At 37.5% G+C, this 21,360-nt stretch overlaps 1 protein-coding gene across 1 annotated transcript in view; it reads left to right on the forward strand.

Annotated features, from left to right (window-relative positions):
- Positions 1-21,056, forward strand: part of slc25a26 (solute carrier family 25 member 26) — a 65,207-nt gene extending 44,151 nt beyond the window's left edge. The window contains exons 7-9 of the mRNA XM_048173697.1: positions 1,491-1,555; positions 5,827-5,900; positions 20,569-21,056. Of these exons, the coding sequence (XP_048029654.1) occupies positions 1,491-1,555; positions 5,827-5,900; positions 20,569-20,665 (236 nt within the window). The 3' untranslated portion in view covers positions 20,666-21,056. The remainder of the gene's footprint in view (positions 1-1,490; positions 1,556-5,826; positions 5,901-20,568) is intronic.
- Positions 21,057-21,360: the final 304 nt, after the last annotated feature.

Consider the following 21,360-nt stretch of genomic DNA (forward strand, 5'->3'; position numbering starts at 1 on the left):
TGTAGAACGACATGATGGTGAGTAATTAATGACAGAATTTAAATTTTTGGTTGAACTAACCCTTTAAACATTATGTGGGTTAACATGAATCTAATGAAGTAGAATCGCATGTTAACCTTGTCTGTCCAGAGTTATTTCCTATTATAGATCCTCCTTCCATTACCATGATCATTTAAAGCTGATAAATCTGGTAACTTCTGCCCTATATGCACAAGAAAACTTGATTTTTCAATGTAGCAGATGCTTTTGAATTGAGTTTGTTCGGGGGAAATGAGTTAGAATAGTCAGGAAAGAAAGAAATTGTAAGAGAAGTATTTTTTCCCCCTTTTATTCATTTTTTTTTTAATTTTATGTATTTAAAATATTTTATTTATTTACAAATTTGATATATTACATTTAAATTGTATTTATTTATTTGTTTATATAGAGGATTCAGTCAAGTGCTCAAGAAATTGCAAAAGAAAATGGTGAGATACTCGGCTATTTGGGTAGGATTGAGAAGATCTTTCAGCCAACAAGGAACAAAAGAAGAGACCTCAGTCAGGGAAGCTCCATATTTATTTTTGACAGGAATGAAATACAAGTGCATTCAGTGGATTGTACTTTTGTTGTTTAACAACATTTGTTCAATTGTTCACCTGACGAAACGTCTTTAGAAAAAAACTTTCAGTAGACATGAACTCCATAAAACAGTTTTAAAAGTTGAGTTGTGAAAATTACATGATCTAGGACCTTTATACAGTGAGTGCCATTGTAAAGACTGTGCGTCTTTCCGTCACAGCCTCATATTCATCTGCGTTAAATTCGATATGGTGTCCAACCTCACTAAGGTCTACACCAGGGTAAAACTGTTTATATTTATATAATTATGTTGGTAACACGTAACCATAATTTATGCCAAGAAAATAATCCCAACTGCTACTAATGGTGACAACTTTACTGCTCAAAATATTACATTATATGGAAGAATTAACTTCCATTGTATACAAGTTTTTGCTTGTTTTTACAATCCGAGTTACGACTCAAAATTATTTTCTGTGGTAATTGACAGCCTGTTACTGGAAATTTCTCTAAAACACATCACTTGCATTTGGGACACCTTTAATTGTTGGTTAATGAAGTGAAATTAGGCATTATGGGGAACTAGTGGTTTATTTCAGTGTTGAGAAGAGCATGTTTAAAGTTTGATGCTGTTGTTTGTCCGAACCCTTTTAGAGAAGAGAGAGAACCTCTTTCTGTTCTCATTCACGCCAAAACAAGTTTATGAATGTGCATGAATGTTTACCGGTTCCTGACAGTGCCAGGCTAGTTTGAAAAATTCATCCGCATTCGCTCTTTTTCTCCAGAACGTTTCCATCGGGTGATCAGTGCTGATGTCATGCCACATATTTACATTTATGCTCGGTGGTAATTATAATATGATTAACACTGTAATTAGTGCTTGTTTGTGTTTATGTGCTGATACATATGCACAATATGTCTCTCTCCAGGTGGAGTAGCAGCGTTCGTCACAACTCCATTGGATGTGGCGAAGACTCGGATAATGTTGGCTAAGGTGAGACTCTGAAACTGTTGTTTAAATCTGTCTCCTGATGCCTCCCAGATGGAGTGCAAGGTGAGCAAACAAACGGGCCTAATGTAGACAAAAGCAACAGAAGAGAGAGAGTGAAGAAAAAGCCTCAGTAGACACACAGCTTGATCCAATAGCAGGGTTATCCAGGGACGCTACTGACGCACAAATGCACTCCCTCTTACTGTCTGCTGTCCAGTCGAGACTCAAAACAGACAGAGCTGTGTATGTGCATGTTAGATGTCAGAAGACGTTTGTATATTCAAGTGTAATTTCCAGTTGTCTATGGACTGGAACGGAACTGTACTTTAGAGCTGCAAGGCTGCAGACTTCGTATCTGGTGCAGATGCTCTGTTCCAAAATCTAGGCAGCATTATAGTTTGATGCAAAGGCTGTTCCAAAAGCTAAGCAACTTCAGCTTCTGCCAAATTTTGGCAAAAATCTAAAGCAGCATTGTATGTAACAGAGAAGGTAATCCCAGAATGCACTGTGACAAATAAAGTAAAAAAAAAACAAAAAAAACAATAATATTGTTGGCGATTAAACTTACTGTGTAGAAAAAAAGTGTGAAGTCGGCACACCACGGCTCCAAAAATATAGAAATGTATTAAAAGACTCAGCTGACATCCGAGCATACAGGCTCTTCATCAGACAAAGAATACCCTTTTGATTAGACCAGTTACCTCCCAGACCAAACCACCCACCACACCTTAGCAACCACATGGCAAAATCTTGGCAACACTCTAGCATCCGGACTGGGTATCAATAGAGATTTCCTGATACATTTGGATTCTGATGCACATGCTCTCAATATGATTGAAGATTTGATTTCTATTCATTTTTGTGTATCTATATATACTTACCTCCATACTATTTAGTATGTGAAAAACAGTACACAAAAAGAGTAGTATGTCCAAATTCATAGTATTCAAAAAACTGTAGGCGAAAAGTACCTGCATGACCGATTAACATACCATGATATCCGGGAGAGGACAGTGACATGGCAGTGACAACATGTCAGATTTAGTACATCCAAATTTCATCCATACTACACACATTCATACAATAGAACATACTTTTTTAATGGCCAAAAAGTTTCAAAACAAATGTAGTACCTACTAGACAGTATGCGATTTCTGACACAGTTTTAGACAATTTTGCCCTTAACATGCTAATGATAAGCAATGTAGAAATCAGTTGAGAACTGCTAATTGCTGCTTATTTAGAGCAGATCCCAATCTGTCACCTATGAGGTTCCATAATAGTTAGGATGCTGTCTAGAAATCAGCTGTCTATGTAGGTCAGTTTTATAACAGAGCTATAGTGGTGGACCCAACTCTAGAGCCATATTTAGCATTTGAATTTTTAATACAGGAACATATCATTAAAACAAGATTTTTTTTTTTTTTTTTTTTAAATGGGAAGGTGCAATGTTATTGTGAAGATACAGATAGATACATAGTCTTTGCAATGAGGGGAACCACACTCAGACAAATCTTCTGAAATGGTCTGAGTCTCTGTTAACATAGTACTCTGCAACTTGGCCCGGCCTCAGTGAAAAAATAAATAAATAAATCTGTGACATTTATGGTGAAAAATAAATAAAAATATGTGGTTGCCAGAAATTTACCATAAAAATACAGTAGCAACATTTAAAGTTTTACAGGTTGACATTAAATTTACAGTAAATTACTAAAAATCTGTAAAATATTTTTTCGAGCAACTAAGCTTTGCAAGCTTTATTTAAGCAGAGTTCGTGGTCAGATAGGCAATGGTAGAACAACAGCAAACAGGTATGGCAGAGAGCAGGCAGGATCATAGTCAAGGAACAGGCAATGGGTCAGGGCTGGCAGATTACAATCAAAAATCCAGGAAACAATAAACAGTCCAAAAGGGCAGGCAGCAGAGTATCGTACACAGGGGAACAAACAGGATCAGAAACAGGCAGACAGACAGGGTAGATAACGCTTAGAATTGTCACAGAAGTAAACAAGACCTTGCAAAGTATGACAGGATGTGAGTGGCTTAAATAGTCCAGATAATGTGCTGCAGCTGAGTGTGGTGATTACTGATTGGTGAAGTGAGTGCAGGTGATTGCCAGGGAGGATTGTAGGAAATGTAGTCTGGGAATGACTGGGAACGTGACATAAGCGATGAACATGCCTTTGAAGAGTGCAAATTGTTGTGCAGCGCCAGGTTGAGGAAAACCATGTACAGTCGTCTTTGTCTCAGAATTGTTTATTGTTAGTAAATCAAACCAGTGACTGTCACAGTCAACTTCTCATTGTTTCTCCTAGTAGGATGAAAATAATCTTATGTAAACTGTCATTAAATTGCACATAGAAAGCAATCAAGCTATCGTGAGTTTATCAGTGACTGAGTTCTGGACTCGCACCAAATCTCTTATTGACATTATGTTTGCACTGATAGTTATAATGAAAGCATTCGTTAGGGGCCGTTCACACAGAACGCGTCTTTGCGTCTAAAAGCGCGAGACGCAGCGCTCAGGAGTGGTTTTAAAAAAAGCGCAGCATAGAACGCGAGAGTCTCGAGACGCACCTTTGAGACGTGATGCAATAACGACAATAACGGAAATAATAGAAATAGGCAAACTGCAGAATTTACAGATACAAGTTTTGACATGGAAAAAAAGAAAATAAGATAATAATGAGCGCCTCCTCCGCCATGTTGCCATTATATAAAACAGTTGTCATGCCAACTCGCAACGCTTGCCCCGCCTCCAAGTTCTTCTGATTGGTCCACTGTTTTGGAACTGACATTGATGAGCGGCACTGCGTGTAAAAGTTGAAATTCTTTTAACTTGACACACCGTCTTAAAAACGCGGCGCTCATGTGTGAGGCGTTGCAAAAGACGCGAGACGCGAGCGTAACGTCATGCACGTCCGTCAAGCACGTGTTTACATAGAAAAACAATGGGAAAGTAGCGCATTGGAATAGAAAAACGCGTTCTGTGTGAACGGCCCCTTAGTGTGCAGAAATCGAGTTACAATGATGAGATCACTGCTTTCATGCGCTCAACATGCTACATGCTCATCACTGCAACCTTTCATACCACAATCTTTTCTTGAAAACACTTTTCACAATAAGTAAACATTGAGAGTTGTAATAGTAAAAACGTGCTAAAAGTTTTCAAGAAAATTCCACGTGTAATACTTAGCTATTTCATATGCAAAGATGTTAGCCAATCACAGCAGTGGGCGTTTACACTGAAGTCTCACAGCAGACACGCCCCAAAACAGCGTTCAAATAAGAGGACTAAAATCAGGGTAGGAAAAATGCCTTTTATTTCTAAATTATGACAAATTTTTGATGTAAAAATCATACTAACATTATAAGTGCACCCCAGGAAACATTATAAAACAATAAAACAACACAGTTTATGACCCCTTTAATATAAGGAGGTGCAGAGTAATATACAAGTGTAATATTTTTACATATAGAATTTTAAAGATACAGTAGCACAAACGGTTTAATTCTAATGGTCAGAGAGAGAGGATGGGAATGGTCAAGAAAAACTACATTTATACTTGACAAACATTATAAATGGAGTTGATTTTGCATTTGAATAAAATGTTGGCCGCTTTAAGAAGTAGAAGTCTGAGTGAAGGGTCTTTTTTGCACCTGTCTCCTCACGCCATTGGCTGAGAACAATGATGTGTTTCGCTGAAGGTGTTATGGTTCAGGTCATCACTTCAAGTTGCCTTGTGTTTGCCCAAATCTCTCTCTCTCTCTCTTTCATTTGACCAATCAAAGAAATTGAGACCTCATGTTCAGGCATGTCTGCTTTACTGTGTGTTTTGGCCTACAGACACTCCAGGCTGTTTTCCAAGCCCTGTGGGGAACTGCAGTGCACTGGTCTGCTCAATGTACAGTCAACTCATCAACTTAAACACTGAAATATGAAAAACTAACCCAGTCTAAATATAGAGCTATCGAAATTAGCTTCAGAAAGTGGTTTGTGCCAGAGTAAAACACACAGTTGTTACGTTAACTCTCCTTCACAGTTTCCTGATATAGATGGCTGTTTTGAAGAAGGTACTGTGAGTTTGCAGAAGAGAGACTATAAATATAGATTGAGCAGAAAGGGGAGCTGTTGAACAGGTGGAGATGGGTAATGTATACCAGGGACATAGCAGAATCGAAAGGAAGACAAAACACAGTGTGTGTTCACATGTTTGACAGGAAGCTTAACGACAGATCATCAGTCATTGCTGTGTTTTGTCTCTTTTTGTCAGGCTGGGACAAGCACAGCCAGTGGAAACATCCCAATGGTTTTGTATGAAGTGTGGAAGAGCCGAGGAATACCTGGGTGAGTGTAAATGACTGTGTCCTAATACTGCATTCCTCAGTCAACAATGTTTTTTCCCCCGTTCATTATAAGCTCCTTTTAAAGGGTTATTTCACAAAAAATAAAAATTGTCACAAATTAAGATATTTTTGATAAAATCCAATGACTCAGTGAGGCCTCCATAGACAGCAAGATAATTAACACTTTCACATGCCCCGAAAGGTACTATGGAATACTTTTTGTGTGCAAAAAAATCCCCAAAATTATGACTTTATTCAACAATATCTAGTGATGGGTGATTTCAAAACACTGCTTCATGAAGCTTCGAAGCTTTACGAATCTTTTGTTTGGCAGTTTGATACACGTTCCGAACCACTGATTCGAAGCGTGTATCAAACTGCCAAAATAACGTGAACTATTGAAAATTTCGAAACGTCGAAGCCTCGTTTACTGAAATCGCATCACTTCGGCAGTTTGATACACACTCTGAACCACTAATTCAAACAAAAGATTCATAAAGCTTCGAAGCTTCATGAAGCAGTGTTTTGAAATCGCCCATCACTAGCAAGGTTATAATCGTTAACGAAAACGAACGAAAAAACGAAAACTAGGTGGGAAAAAACATTGTCGTTAACTGAAATAAAATAAAAACGAGGCATTACAAAAAACGTAACTAACTAAAACTTAATTGTGTTTGGCAAAACTAACTAAAATAAAATAAAATTATAGATTAAATGTCCTTAGTTTTCGTCTTTATCAATGTCTTTCATAGAGCAAATATTGTTCAGCTGCATTTCCTTTCCCTGCGTCTCTCACATACACGCGCGCCCGCACGCGCACACACACACCCACAGCCCCTCCCCTCAGTGCACACCGCGTCTCCAAGAGAACGAGTGTTCAACTTTGAAAGCAAGTTCGCCAAAGGTGTTCTCGTGAAACCTAACAAACACACATTAAAAAGTGGTATAAAAATATTTTGAGGCCGGCGCGATCAAACAGCTGTCTTTGCAGGGGACTTGCCTCATCGTCATGGCAACGGTTCGTAGTCAGGTCAGATTACTTCAGAGTTTGTAACATGTTCAGTCCAGTGAAAACCGACTCAGACCAACGCCAACAGTGGTATCACACCGATCCAACAAACTCCAACAGACGAGTTTGTTGGCGTTTGTCGGTGCGGTGTGAATTGGCCTTTACACTGAATGTTTGCTGCTTCAATCCAGACGAGTAGGCTATTGTAAATTTAGTATAGGGTGTGAAAATTGTACAGCTGTGGTATTTGTATAGGGTGTGAATTCTGTATAGAAGATGTGTAGATTTTTGGTAGATTTTTTTGCAATTTTGTGAAGGTGTCACACACACACTAAAAAAATTGAAAAGCTGTATTTAAAGTTTTTTTTTATTTTTTATTATTATTTGTTATTTGTCATGTTCTTTTCTCAGATTGAGCTCCCTGACAATCTGACAGAAATGTCTTGTTGTGGCTCAAAAATGGGTTGAATACATGCGGTTCATGTATGTCTTCTTTAGTCTGTTGGCTCTTTAGGTTTTTTACTGGCACACGTCACTTACACATTTTGCACTTACTGCGGAGTGTTGAGACTGTTTACATATTTGTGCCCATATGTACATTTTCTGTACTGGTTTTATTTTTGAATGAATATTTTCTAAAATTATATGATGTTTTTGTTGAGTTATTATTACACAATACTTTTTCTGACCTTTTTGAATCTTGCCCCTGACAAATAACCCAAATTACAAAAAAAGACTAAAACTAACACTAAAACTAATAAAAACTAAACTAAAACTAAGCATTTTCAAAAAATAAAAACTAAACTAAACTAGCAAACCCACTTTAAAAACTATTAAAACTAAACTGAATTTGAAAACAAAAAGTCAAAACGAAATAAAAATAAAAACTAATGAAAAATGCAAAACTATAATAACCTTGATCACTAGATATTGTTGAATACAGTCGTTATTTTGTTTTTTTGGTGCACAAAAAGTATTCTTGTCGCTTCTTAACATTAAGGTACTCACATGAACAGTTTTAAATATGTTAAATAAGTACCTTTCTGGGCATTGAAAGTGTTAATTATCTTGCTGGCAATGGAGGCCTCACTGAGCCATCGGATTTTATCAAAAAATATCTTAATTTGTGTTCCGAAGATGAACGAAGGTCTTACAGGTGTGGAACGACATGAGGGTGAGTAATTAATGACAGAATTTTCATTTTTGGGTGAACTTACCCTTTAAGAAACACACAACTGCAATGCCTATTTTTTTTTTTTTTTTTTTTTTTTTAAGAAATTATAATTTTATTCAGCAAGGACACATAAAAATGTACCATAGCTTCCACAAATATGTTAATCAGCACAACCGTCTTCAACATATTATATATTATTAAGAAATGTTTCTTGAGCATCAAATCAGCATATTAGAATGATCATGTGACACTGAAGACTAGGAATAATAATGCTGAAAATTCAGCTTTGCCTTAAGAGGAATAAATTAAATTTTATAATATATTTAAATAAAAGTTATTTTAAATTGTAATAATATTTTACTATATTACTGTTGTATTGTATTTTTGATAAAAATAAATGCAGCCTTGGTGAGCATAAGAGAAAAAAATCTTACTGATCTTACTTGAGCACTGGCCACACCCTAGGACCCACCGGTGGGTCCGCGGGGGGGTCATACTGACCCTATAAAATATTTTTTAAAAATCTATAAACTGTGAAGCACAAAACTAGTCATACATGGTATTTTTTGAAAGCGTAGAACCTCTGCTTTCTTGCAAGTCCCATGAATTTGCATTAATTTTACATAAAAGAAAATAATAAGGTCTAAATTCGTTCTTCCGCAACAACGCCCCCTTGAGAAAATCAGATGAATAATGTTCATATTTCATATTTCTAGCACACAAACTCACCAAACCTAGACAAGTCACACATCAAATGAAAGCTCTCACTCTCAGGAATGTTACTGTGTACTTTATTTCACAGATCTTATACATTATAGTGACATAACAAAGAATAATTTTCAAAAGAATCACGAAAACTGAAATGACTCCTGTGAACAAGCAAACTTATGCATCATTTCTGCGCTGATAACTACATCTGTGCTCACATACTAGCCTAAAATATCCTATATCAGCTTTTACTTTAGGTTGTTTTCTTCAAAATGAGACCATTCTCGTGTGTCTGTGAGCATGCATGGCTAAACTGCACTATAATATGTCTCAGATGCGCAGATCAAAACACGCGATGCAGAGTAAAACATTTATGACAAGTATTTGACTCTCTTTGATTTCTGTCGACTTGCAATGACGTCATCACGCAGTGATGTCATGAAAGCTGACGACCCCCCCTCTCCATAGACACATCGATCAAGCTTCTAGACCATTCAGAGCCCGAGTTTTTCCTTTCCAAAGTTGAGGAGGTGGGACTAAAGAACACGAATCGCGTGCGCGCCATCAAACGGGTGCAGATGATGGATTTGATTGGAAGTTGGTTTGTGATTTTGGATGGCGTTTTTAGCGAATTATTGCGTGCTTTTATTATCTTGCACTTGTGTTAAACTTCTGAGAGTTTTCTGTAAAATAAGACCATTTTTATCAATTTATTCCAAAGTATGTGGGTAGGGCTGTCTTTTAAGTTCAGGTATGCCTACTGGTTTCAGAAATCAAAAATGGTGACTGTAAAAGTACACTTGGAGAGTCTAACGCCTCCTTTCGATTAAAGCTAAATAACTTTTGCTTAGAAGATGTTATCAAAAAAATTCTTTTTTCTCCTGTTTATTGCCACCTAGTGGAATCAAAAGAGATTGTCTGAAGCGACATAGACCAAACATGTCCTAAATTACAGACTCTTAAATAAAAACTTAATAAAAAAAATAATAAAATCTGACTTTTTGTTAGTGTTTATCACAGTATTGTAAACATATAAAATCCAAAATATGCAATATTTTACCCATGATTAACTTTTTCTGTAAAATGAGACCATTTTTATCTATTTATTCCAAAGTATGCGAGTAGGGCTCTCTTTTAAATTCTGGTATGCCTAATTCTGTAAAAAATTCAAAATATGCTACAGAGCTGAAGAGGTTAAAATCTTTATTGTTAAATAATTTTGTATTTGATTACACATTTTGCATTGTGTGACTGTAGTTCATTCATAAATATATTAAGTATTTTTTCCTCTGGTTTGCATACTTTTTTTGCTTCAAATATTGTATTTCCATGAAAAATACACTAAAAGGTCAGTGGAAAAAAGTGGGCAGTCACTATTGTTCTGTGCACAGATGCCCATTGAGTGATCCTGTGAATCTCTCTCTTCATAATAAAATTGTCTCTCTCCATCTTAAACTTTTCTGAAATTTCTTCAGTAAATGATTAACTTTTTCAGGCAGCACAAACAATAGGCTGTACAACTTCAAGGAATTCCTAAAATCCCTTCCCAGATTGCAATATTTAAAACTCTAAGAAAAGCTGGGGCTAAAAAAACAGAGAAGGCAAAGGGGCTCGGCTATGCTTGCATAAAGGGCAACAACTCTGGCAGTTTCACTACTGCATGCCTTCTACAAATTGCCTGGCTTTAAAGCTGTAATTACTGTAATGGCTCCAATTGCAGACTAGTGAAGCCAGAAAGTGCTTCCATGTGTGTCAGAGCTCTGCAGAGAGCTTCTAACCACACCAACCAAAACATCGGCAATCAGTGAAGCCATGTGCTTGTGAGCTAACCTTCCTCAAAGCTTTGAAGTGTTGCTACCCCAACCCAGACTACAGCCGCATACGGATCCCATGTCCGCAAGCAAGTAGGCCAGGATGATGCAGCAGCCCATTGATGGAGTAATGCTAGCAATGTTTACAATGAGCATGTTGCAGTGAGCTCATAATGACCTCCAGTTGCAGTGAAATCAATTGGAGCTTTGGTTAGATATAGTGTATGTTGCCTCCATTTAGAGTGTTGCAGTGGTGTATGACCAGCCTCTGATCACAAATCTACTTTAGTAAGCTTCTGGTAAGCGTGCAGTATTTTTAGAGCCATAAATAGGGGTGTTATTAGACCCGTCAACTGCTGACTAACTGGTGATCATGGCTGGGCAAGGTGATGTTGTCACAATGACCTCATCTGACTGTGACATACGGTTGGATATCGTTTAAATTTTAGTGATTTTGATTCCAATTCTGATTCTTATCAATTCTCAGTTTCGATTCCAATATGGTAAAAACATTTAGATGTTAAACCTATTTATTCTGTTTCTTTTTGCAAAACATTGTTGCAGCTGAATACCATGAGCAAAATCAGCAGCCTAAGGAACAACTAACTAATAAAAAAGACTAATATCAATTTCAAACATTATTAAATCAAGTATACAGCCTGTAATACAATAAGAACAAATTAGCAAATACAACTGAACGTAGTTTTCTTTTTATAAATAAAATATAGAATAATCCTTATATATATATACGGTTGTGCGTTTTCTTTCTCAATTATTAACGTTCACTTAAGACATAACCAACTGTGTTTACGAGGATATTTTAACAAAATTGTGTCTGTATTTGTCTGTTAAAGTGCAAGAAGATGTGAAAGAGAACTCAATTCAGTATTTGTACACTATATGAGAGGAGGTTTTTTGTGCGCGCACTCTGGGTGTGCAGAAAATGAGTACCAAATTGAATTCTTTCGCGCCTTCTCGCGCTTGAATGGTTTAAAACCACATTAAAATGCGCACACAGGAATCAATAAGTGGGATCGAAAATTTTATTGTGAAAAAGTGGGAATCGATTTTTGATTCCCAACCCTACTGTGACATAACTGTTTTGTCTTAAAGGCCCCGATATACTTCAAATGAAATCGAAGAACGAACTGAATGTGACGTCATTTCAAACAAAATCAGGCCAAAACGAAGTTCGTTTTGTGTTCTTTTTGGAAGTTCGAGGCGGCTTGCCAAAGCGAACTTTCAGGAAGAGTTTGCTCCAGCTGCAAAACACCTTCACCTTCATTTCGTGTGTTTGAGTTCGTTGAGGTAAGATCTCCGCGGGTGAAAACATGAACACACTGGATAGCCACTTTATAGTACAAAATGACGTAGTGCTTCTGATAAAATGAGGCACTAACACTTTTTTTCATTTTTGATACTGTAAAGCTGCATGATTTTAAGCAGTCTATTGAATAAAGTGCTATATAAACGTGACTGGAGTGCTAATTTGCAGAGCTCGTGCTAACTAAACATATCAATGTTGTTATGATCAGACACTTTTCTTATGCTTTCTATAAAAATGCTTGCAGTTTTCTCATTTTTGTTGTGTTTATTTTGTTACTGAGAAGAAAGTGCACTCCACATATTTATATATTCATCTAAATGGCCGCTTCTCAGCAGTGTGGGCGGAGTCAGGTGTTCGTTTACAGTATATCGCTGGTCACGTATTTCGAACTTCGTTTTACTCCTGAACGAAGAACAAAAAAGAACTTCGTTTGAAGTATATCGCGGCCTTTGTTTAATTTCCTGTTAGCAGATTGGGATGGTTTGTGGTTTGCTTGCAAGATAATAGGTAATAAAATGCATGGCATTCAAATTTTTATTACTATTGGTGTTGCAATCAGGCTTGTTTACATGCTGGATGATACAACAGAATAAAATCTCTCAGATGGACCTGAGCCATATGTATAGATACTTGAGAGTGGATTCTTATTATTGGACCAGTTAGAAACCACCCAGAACACCCTAGCAACAACCTGGCATCAACCTACACTCTTGCATCATGACTAGGGCTAAAGATTTCTTTATTCATTTTTATTCTAATTTATGAAGACTTAATTTGATTCTTTTCAGATGTCTTTTCGATTATTTGTGAATAATGCCAAAGATGTTATATATAGAAAGATGGTGCACTTGTATTATTATGAATGGGAGAAAGTGCAACGTGCAAAATGGCGGAATAAGTCCGCCTTCTAAATAAGAGTCAATCGCTAATTGGTAAAGTCATCGCGTCACTGTAGCGGCAGAGACGCGCACTTCCGATAGAGGCGCGCATTTAAGACTGCGCATGCGCGGTAGCTTGATCCAACCTGAAAAATATATTTATTTATTTTTTTGTTTTTTTGTCATGGTTTAAGCGGTGATTTCAAATGTGAAATTTAATTGAAAGCTTGGTGAACAGCTTTGGAGAATTTGATGTTTTCCCCATTCAAAGAGATAGGAGCTGCCCTTACATGCCCGAGAGGCGTTTCTAAGATGGCCGCCCAGTGAAATGATTTGTCTTAACCCTTATGTGTTGTTGGGGATGTTTTCATATATATTTTGGGAAAATGCTTTGAAAATTTTCAAAACCTCAAAAATACACTGTAGGCAAATTCACTACCCTTTCGTTATGTTCGTGGCTGAAAACATCCACTAAATTAAACTGCTGTAAAAATGTATCAGATAAATATTTTTTTCAAATTTTTTTGCATAAATCTGTTAATCAACCTCAGTCCTGATCAAAACTACTAAATGTTTTAAAAAAATCCAAGATTTTTACTTTTTTATTGCCAAGTTTATAAATGATGTCACTGATTTAGGTGAAAAAAAGTCAAAAAATGACTTATTTTCAATATAAAAAGTGATTGTGGACTGGATTTTTTTTTGGACATGTAACAACGTCTTGGACATGTCAAAGATTAGTAACAACATTGGTTTTTATGCATTGTTAGTTTTTGTGCAGCATCAGATTTTAATTTTTTCTCCCTCATTTATTGTTCGTGGCTGTTTTTGCCCCATTGACTTCCATTATAACGACATTTTTGATTGCAAAGCCATGACACCATAAAATCATGCATTCTTGATTGATGGTGGTTTTCCCTGTTGGGACGAGGTAAAATTTCTCATTTTTACAGTTGATCACCAGGTGGCGCCATTAACACTTTAGATAGGCCTGTGCAAAAAAAAGCTTAGTTACTGGCTTTTATATGGAATTATATGGAGTATAACAGCATATTATAGTGTGTGTGTGTGAGAGAGTAAGACCTTTGCGCACTTACCTTGAAAATATGACTCAAAATATGCACCTCAGCTCTCAGAACTACATGGAGTAAACAAAAACAAAGTAAGTGTATTTATACACCTGTTGCCTTTTGATGGTGAGAATGTGTGAAATGCTTTGTCTTTTCTTGATGGTAAAGCCAGTTTAAAACCATAAAAAATCCTTCAGTGATACACTTTTCCATTTTTTTCTGTAAAAAATCTACTCTGCATCAAATTTATGAACATAATTTATTATGAACCAAAGTGGAACAACTCCAGTTTCTCATTGTGAGGCGCCCATGGAGGTCAATCATCTCCTCTGTAAAAAAAAAAAACAGATTGAACACAGAATCCACGTTCTGGACCCTTGCGATGGCATAAAGGCAGGACCACACCAAGTCGACGGTCAGCCGTTGGGCAGATTTTGTTCCTCAGCCGACTAAGTTTTCTCAGTGTGTTCCTCACTGTCGGCTGAAGTTGGTCCCTCTCAGCTTTTTTTCGGCCAATTCGACATGTTGAATCGGCATCGGAGCTCGTCATCCGTGGGGTCATCTGGTCATTCTGATTGGCTGTTTAGCTACTGCCACCTGCTGGTACGGAAAGGCATTTCATCTTATGCAGGCGCTAAATGGACGTGCTACTTGGCCGTCAGCTGTCGAGCGTCGGTTTGGTGTGTCAGGGCAACTTTGGACCCAGACCTTGCCGACGTGAGCCAACCCCGCAGTCTGCTTTCCTCGCCACTAGTTCGTCGGTGTCGGCTTGGTGTGTTCCTGCCTTAATGCTTTGGCCCTGGAGTCACGCAGCAGGATGGCATGCAAGTGTTTAAATCCACTTACCTTGTTTTTGTTTAGTCTGTACTTCTCACCATCAAAAGGCAGCAGGTGCATAAATACACTTACTTTGTTTTTGTTTACTCCATGTAGTTCTGAGAGCTGAAGTGCATATTTTGAGTCATATTTTCAAGGTAAGTGCGCAAAGGTCTTACTCTCTCTCACACACACACACACACACACACACACACACACACACACACACACACACACACACACACACACACACTATAATATGCTGTTATACTCCATATAATTCCATATAAAAGCCAGTAACTAAGCTTTTTTTTGCACAGGCCTATCTAAAGGGTTAATGGCGCCACCTGGCGATCAACTGTAAATATGAGAAATTTTACCTCTTCCCAACAGGGAAAACCACCATCAATCAAGAATGCATGATTTTATGGTGTCATGGCTTTGCAATCAAAAAATGTCATTATAATGGAAGTCAATGGGGCAAAAACAGCCACGAACAATAAATGAGGGAGAAAAAATTAAAATCTGATGCTGCACAAAAACTAACAATGCATCAAAACAATTGTTGTTACTAATCTTTGACATGTCCAAGACTGTGATAAAAGGTAAAAAAAAATCCAGTCCACAATCACTTTTTATATTGAAAATAAGTCATTTTGTGTGTTTTTTTCCCCCAAATCAGTGACATCATTTATAAACTTGGCAATAAAAAAGTAAAAATCTTGGATTTTTTTTAAACATTTAGTAGTTTTGATCAGGACAGAGGTTGATTAACAGATTTATGCAAAAAAATTTGAAAAAAATATTTATCTGATACATTTTTACAGCAGTTTCATTTAGTGGATGTTTTCAGCCACAAACATAACGAAAGGGTAGTGAATTTGAACAATGCACAAGGGTTAAAGGGACTTTGATAATGCTGCATTCTTGTCATAATTACCATACTATGACATAGTGGACAATCTACTCTGAGCTTTTTGTGTCCTCAGAATTGTACGTTTCCATTGCAACACTTGGCTATACTGACAACTATGGCAAATTATTCTTGCTTGGTATACGTTAGAGCTCTCAGAAAGATGTAGGTCTAATTACAAGCTGTATAAAAGATTAAACAAAATCTTGTAATTGCAGTGATTTCAACATGGCTTGAATGCACCTCTACAGTGTGTGCAGAATTATTAGGCAAGTTGATTTTCTGATCATATTTTTTTCCCAAGCACATTTTACCAATTCCAATCCACATCAATCTTAATAACTACTATTAATATTGTTTTTAATCATTTATAAGTGATATATAATTGTTCATGAAGGCTGGAAATGAAAAATGCCTTATATTTAGGTGTGCAGAATTATTAGGCAGGTTTTCTTTTACAGGCAAAATGAGCCAAAAAAGAGATTTAACTCAGACTGAAAAGTCAAAAATTATTAAATACTCATGAGAAGGATGCAATACTAATGCAATATTAGAAATTGCAAAGTTAAAGCATGACCAAGGGACAGCAAAATGCTCATTGGGTCAGCGGGGTCAGACAAAAACAGGTGGAAAAGAAAAGACACATGTTAACTGCAAAATAATTAAGAATTAAGGTGAAGAATTAAGTGTGAAACCATCAGGAACCCTTTAGTCTCCAGCGCCACCATTTTCCAGAACTGCAACCTACCTGGAGTCTCCAGAAGTGCAAGGTGTTAGGATCTCAGAGACTTAGGTTAGCTAAAGAATCCTAAAAAATGACCCGCACTTGATAAGAATCACAAGCTGAAGTGTTATAAAATACATGAAGACTGGGTTTTTATAGGCCTTATAGACAGACAGCTTGAGAGTGACTCCTGATGGACCAGCACCACATCCTCTTGTACCACTGTTTGAAGAATTTATCCAGAATCTGGCAGTAAGGTGTTTGAGTTCACTTTTAGTCCATCTCTTATCCTGAAATGTCTGTCTTGCAGAGATGGACTAAAAATGATCTTCCAAAACTTACTGCCAGATTCTGGAAGATAAATTCTTCAAACAGTGGTACAAGAGGATGTGGTGCTGGTCCTTCAGGAGTCACTCTCAAGCTGTCTGTTTATAAGGCCTATAAAAACCCAGTCTTCATGTATTTTATAACACTTCAGCTTGTGATTCTTATCAAGTGCGGGTCATTTTTTAGGATTCTTTAGCTAACCTAAGTCTCTGAGATCCTGAGACCTTGCACTTCTGGAGACTCCAGGTAGGTTGCAGTTCTGGAAAATGGTGGCGCTGGAGACTAAAGGGTTCCTAATGGTTTCACACTTAATTCTTAATTATTTTGCAGTTAACATGTGTCTTTTCTTTTCCACCTGTTTTTGTCTGACCCCGCTGACCCAATGAGCATTTTACTGTCCCTTGGTCATGCTTTAACTTTGCAATTTCTAGTATTGCATTAGTATTGCGTCTTTCTCATGAGTATTTAATAATTTTTTGACTTTTCAGTCTGAGTTAAATCTCTTTTTTGGCTCATTTTGCCTGTAAAAGAAAACCTGCCTAATAATTCTGCACACCTAAATATAAGGCATTTTTCATTTCCAGCCTTCATGAACAATTATATATCACTTATAAATGATTAAAAACAATATTAATAGTAGTTATTAAGATTGATGTGGATTGGAATTGGTAAAATGTGCTTGGAAAAAAAAATATGATCAGAAAATCAACTTGCCTAATAATTCTGTACACAGTGTATAGTACACTGGTTGCTTTGTATTTTTATGCTATTTATCAGAAAATCTATATTTTTATTCAACTCTAATCGTATAAGCAGCACTCACTCTTTCTTCAGAAAGTATAAAACAATATTTTAACTGTACAAAGTTCCTGTGATGCATATTTGTGTTTTCCGTTGCTGAAGATAGGGCCAGAACTGACTCAATGCATGCATGCAAGGTTTCACATTTCTCTTTTAGTGCATAGTCTGAAATACCAACCCCACGCAGCACAGACAAACTGTCAGAATGCGTCCTTGCTAATTCGTTCCAGGATGAGTGTGTTTGCTCACAGGTCCGCACACACATGCTCACTCTCTCTGTAAAACACATGATCCCAGCAGAAGCATGCTGAAACGTCGAGTTCTGCGAATCACTGGAATAGTCAAGAGATCCCTGACATGCTTGGCACCTTGTACAGCTTTGCAGTTGACAAAATTGATGTATTAGAGGTTACACCACTCGTGACCTTATTTCTAATTTTAGATCCATCCCACCCCCACTTTCCGACCACCATTATCCCCCACAGGTGTCACACTGAAGGACTTGAGGAGGCTGATCCCAAATCAGTCTGTTTGGATGGCTCGACAGGGCATGAATTTGGTATGTAGGGTGAGCAAGACATGGATTTCAGCAACTTTCAAGAAAGACTAAAAAGAAACAGTAAGAAGAGTTGAGGAAGATGAAACAAAACGAGAAAGGAAGCAGAGGGAGCCGAAGCAAGAGAGTGTTGGGGGTGTGCTGGGAGCTCGAGGGACGTGTGTGGATGTCATCTGGCCATCAGTCATGCGGAGAGGCCCCGGGGGCCAGTGCTTATACCAAAAGCAGCTGCATGGAAAAGAGCCTTAGGAGACTACAGTACTTTCATGGCCTGTCGCATCCTCTAACCTCTCCAACATCAACAACCCCTACACTGCACATTCCTGCTCAAACGCTCCATAATCTGTCAAACAACACACTGTCAGCTGAGAAATACTGAATACTTGTGTTATTGAGCATGGCTAATGTTATATTTTATGCTGCTCTGTGAAATGAATCTAAAAAAGATACATCCAAGCTGATGTTGCTGATGTAGCATCTAGTTTACAAAATGTTCTATGACTAGCTGTCAATTTAACATGAATTTGTTAATTATATACATACATACATGTATGTGTGTATATATATAATGTATGTGTATATATATATACACAGTATCTCACAGAAGTGAGTACACCCCTCACATTTTTGTAAATATTTTATTATATCTTTTCATGTGACAACACTGAAGAAAGGACACTTTGCTACAATGTAAAGTAGTGAGTGTACAGCTTGTATAACAGTGCAAATTTGCTCTCCCCTCAAAATAACTCAACACACAGACTTTAATGTCTAAACCACTGGCCACAAAAGTGAGTACACCCCTAAGTGAAAATGTCCAAATTGGGCCCAATTAGCCAATTTTCTCTCCCCGGTGTCATGTGACTCGTTAGTGTTACAAGGTCTCAGGTGTGAATGGGGAGCAGGTGTGTTAAATTTGGTGTTATCGCTCTCACTCTCTTCATACTGGTCACTGGAAGTTCAACATGGCACCACATGGCAAAGAACTCTCTGCGGATCTGAAAAAAGAGTTGTTGCTCTACATAAAGATGGCGTAGGCTATAAGAAGATTGCTGGGCAAGACCATACAGCGGTTTAACAGGACATTAATCTACCAAAGAAGTTGAGTGCACGTGCTCAGCGTTATATCCAGAGGTTATGTTTGGGAAATAGACGTATGAGTGCTGCCAGCATTTCTGCAGAGGTTGAAGGGGTGGGGGGTCAGCCTGTCAGTGCTCATACCATACGCCGCACACTGCATCAAATTGGTCTGCATGGCTGTCGTCCCAGAAGGAAGCCTCTTCTAAAGATGATGCACAAGAAAGCCCACAAACAGTTTGCTGAAGACAAGTAGACTAAGGACATGGATTACTGGAACCATGTCTTGTGGTCTGATGAGACCAAGATCAACTTATTTGGTTCAGATGGTGTCAAGCGTGTGTGGCAGGAGCGTGTGTGAGGAGTACAAAGACAAGTGTGTCTTGCCTACAGTCAAGCATGGTGGTGGGAGTGTCATGGACTGGGGCTGCATGAGTGCTGCCGGCCCTGAATAAAATTAAAACAGTTCTTGGAAAAGGTGTTTACAAAGATAAAAGCAGTCCAATAATTTGCATTAACTATACATTTAATAACTGTGCTAAACAAATTAGATGTGTTTACATATTTTAATATGTTTTATTTTATTAAAATACCCCTGACAAAACTCATTTTGTGTCTCTTGAGATACGTTGTCCTATGAACAACTACACTGTAAAATGAATTGTTGGTTTAACTTAAAGTTACGTGGTTGCCTTAAAATTGAGTTCATTAAAATTAAAAATTTGAGTTAATACAATGAAGTCAATTGGTTTAATCAACAGAAACTGACATTAATTATCTAAGTTGATTTGACAAAAGAAAAAATGTAATAAATCATGAAAGTATTTTTTTACAGTGTAGTCATCTACATAATTAAACAATGGACAACATAACAGTCAGTGGTTAGCATGTTTGTTTTGTTTTTTTATTGGCTAAAAAGAACCGCTCATAAGAGTCATTCGTTCAGTAATAAGTTAGACAACACTGTTCACGGACTATATTGGTTGTGCTGTATGTTTTTATCCAGTAAAATGAAATTGCTCTTTGTTTGGGGATCGGACTGGTTACACACTTTGTTTATGATTCACTAAAAAGAAAAAGTTAAGAGTTCGGGAATAGTACTATACTTACCACTTCATTGGCGTCATTGGGTTCCAGTATTTTTTAAAAATGGAACCGGTTCTGAATAAGAGCAAGTTTACATAAACCAACAATTAAAAAATAACGCAGAAGGAATACAAAAATGTCCTCAGAAATCCAAAATGAATTGCTGTGGACTGCAGACCAATGATATATGAAAATGTATGAAAGCAAACAATATCAGTGATTTACTCCTGTGCCATAATAATGTCTTGGAATTATCTTCATTCAGGGGCTTTTCTCAGCAAACATTGACATGTTTTAATCACAATTAATCAATTAATCAATGTGTAATTATTAATAGCCTGAAAAGCTATTTCTAACTCTTGCTTTTATATGTTTTGTCATCATGTCTAAAGGCTGTTCGCCGGCAGCATCCCCAGAGTGACGTTCATCAGCATGGGAGGCTTCATTTTCCTCGGCGCTTATGAGAAAGTGCGCCGTACGCTTTTATAAACTCCATCTTCATGGAACAGTGTGGGTCGGTTTGTACTGGACCGGTTTCCTCAACCCAAACCCTGACTGTACGGCCAAAACTGCAAAACGAGGTCACAGACCAGCAAAATCAGCACTACAGATGAGTGGAGGTTGGTCAGAATCTGACTGAGAAACGCACCCTCTGTCCCAGTTTGAACCGCTGGTCTTGAGGGCCATGGCTAGGACACCTGGTGCCTGGATAAAAAGATCACATAACACATGGGTTTGCATTCCTGCTCATCAGTGCACAACAGATTGAGTTTAACTGCCTGAATTCCACTTATATTGCACCACAGATCGGGTTCAAACTCAAATGTCATTTTTGCAAGCCTATGTGAATCGATTAAAAAAGCTTTTTTACAAAAATGAATTGGCTATTTGTATTACAACACGGCCGAGTTAGTCTTTTATGTACCGAAGTCATATATGCGCTAATTGGTAACGGGTTAAAATGCGTAACCAGCATTATTCCGGTGGATTATCATTACATGTTGAGTCTAGACTTTTTATCCCCAAGCTTAAGCTAGTTGCTCTACCTGCTTCACTATTATTAGCTGAAAAAACACACACAAGAGTCGAGCAGAATGCAGAGAAAGACAGATTAGTCCACAGGTGTGAATGTTTGTCTGACCTGTCATGAAGCTTGGGGCACAAGTACAATACAGCGTGTTTGA

This window comes from Megalobrama amblycephala, linkage group LG21, assembly GCF_018812025.1.
Source record: "Megalobrama amblycephala isolate DHTTF-2021 linkage group LG21, ASM1881202v1, whole genome shotgun sequence".
NCBI classification, from domain to species: Eukaryota; Metazoa; Chordata; class Actinopteri; order Cypriniformes; family Xenocyprididae; genus Megalobrama; species Megalobrama amblycephala.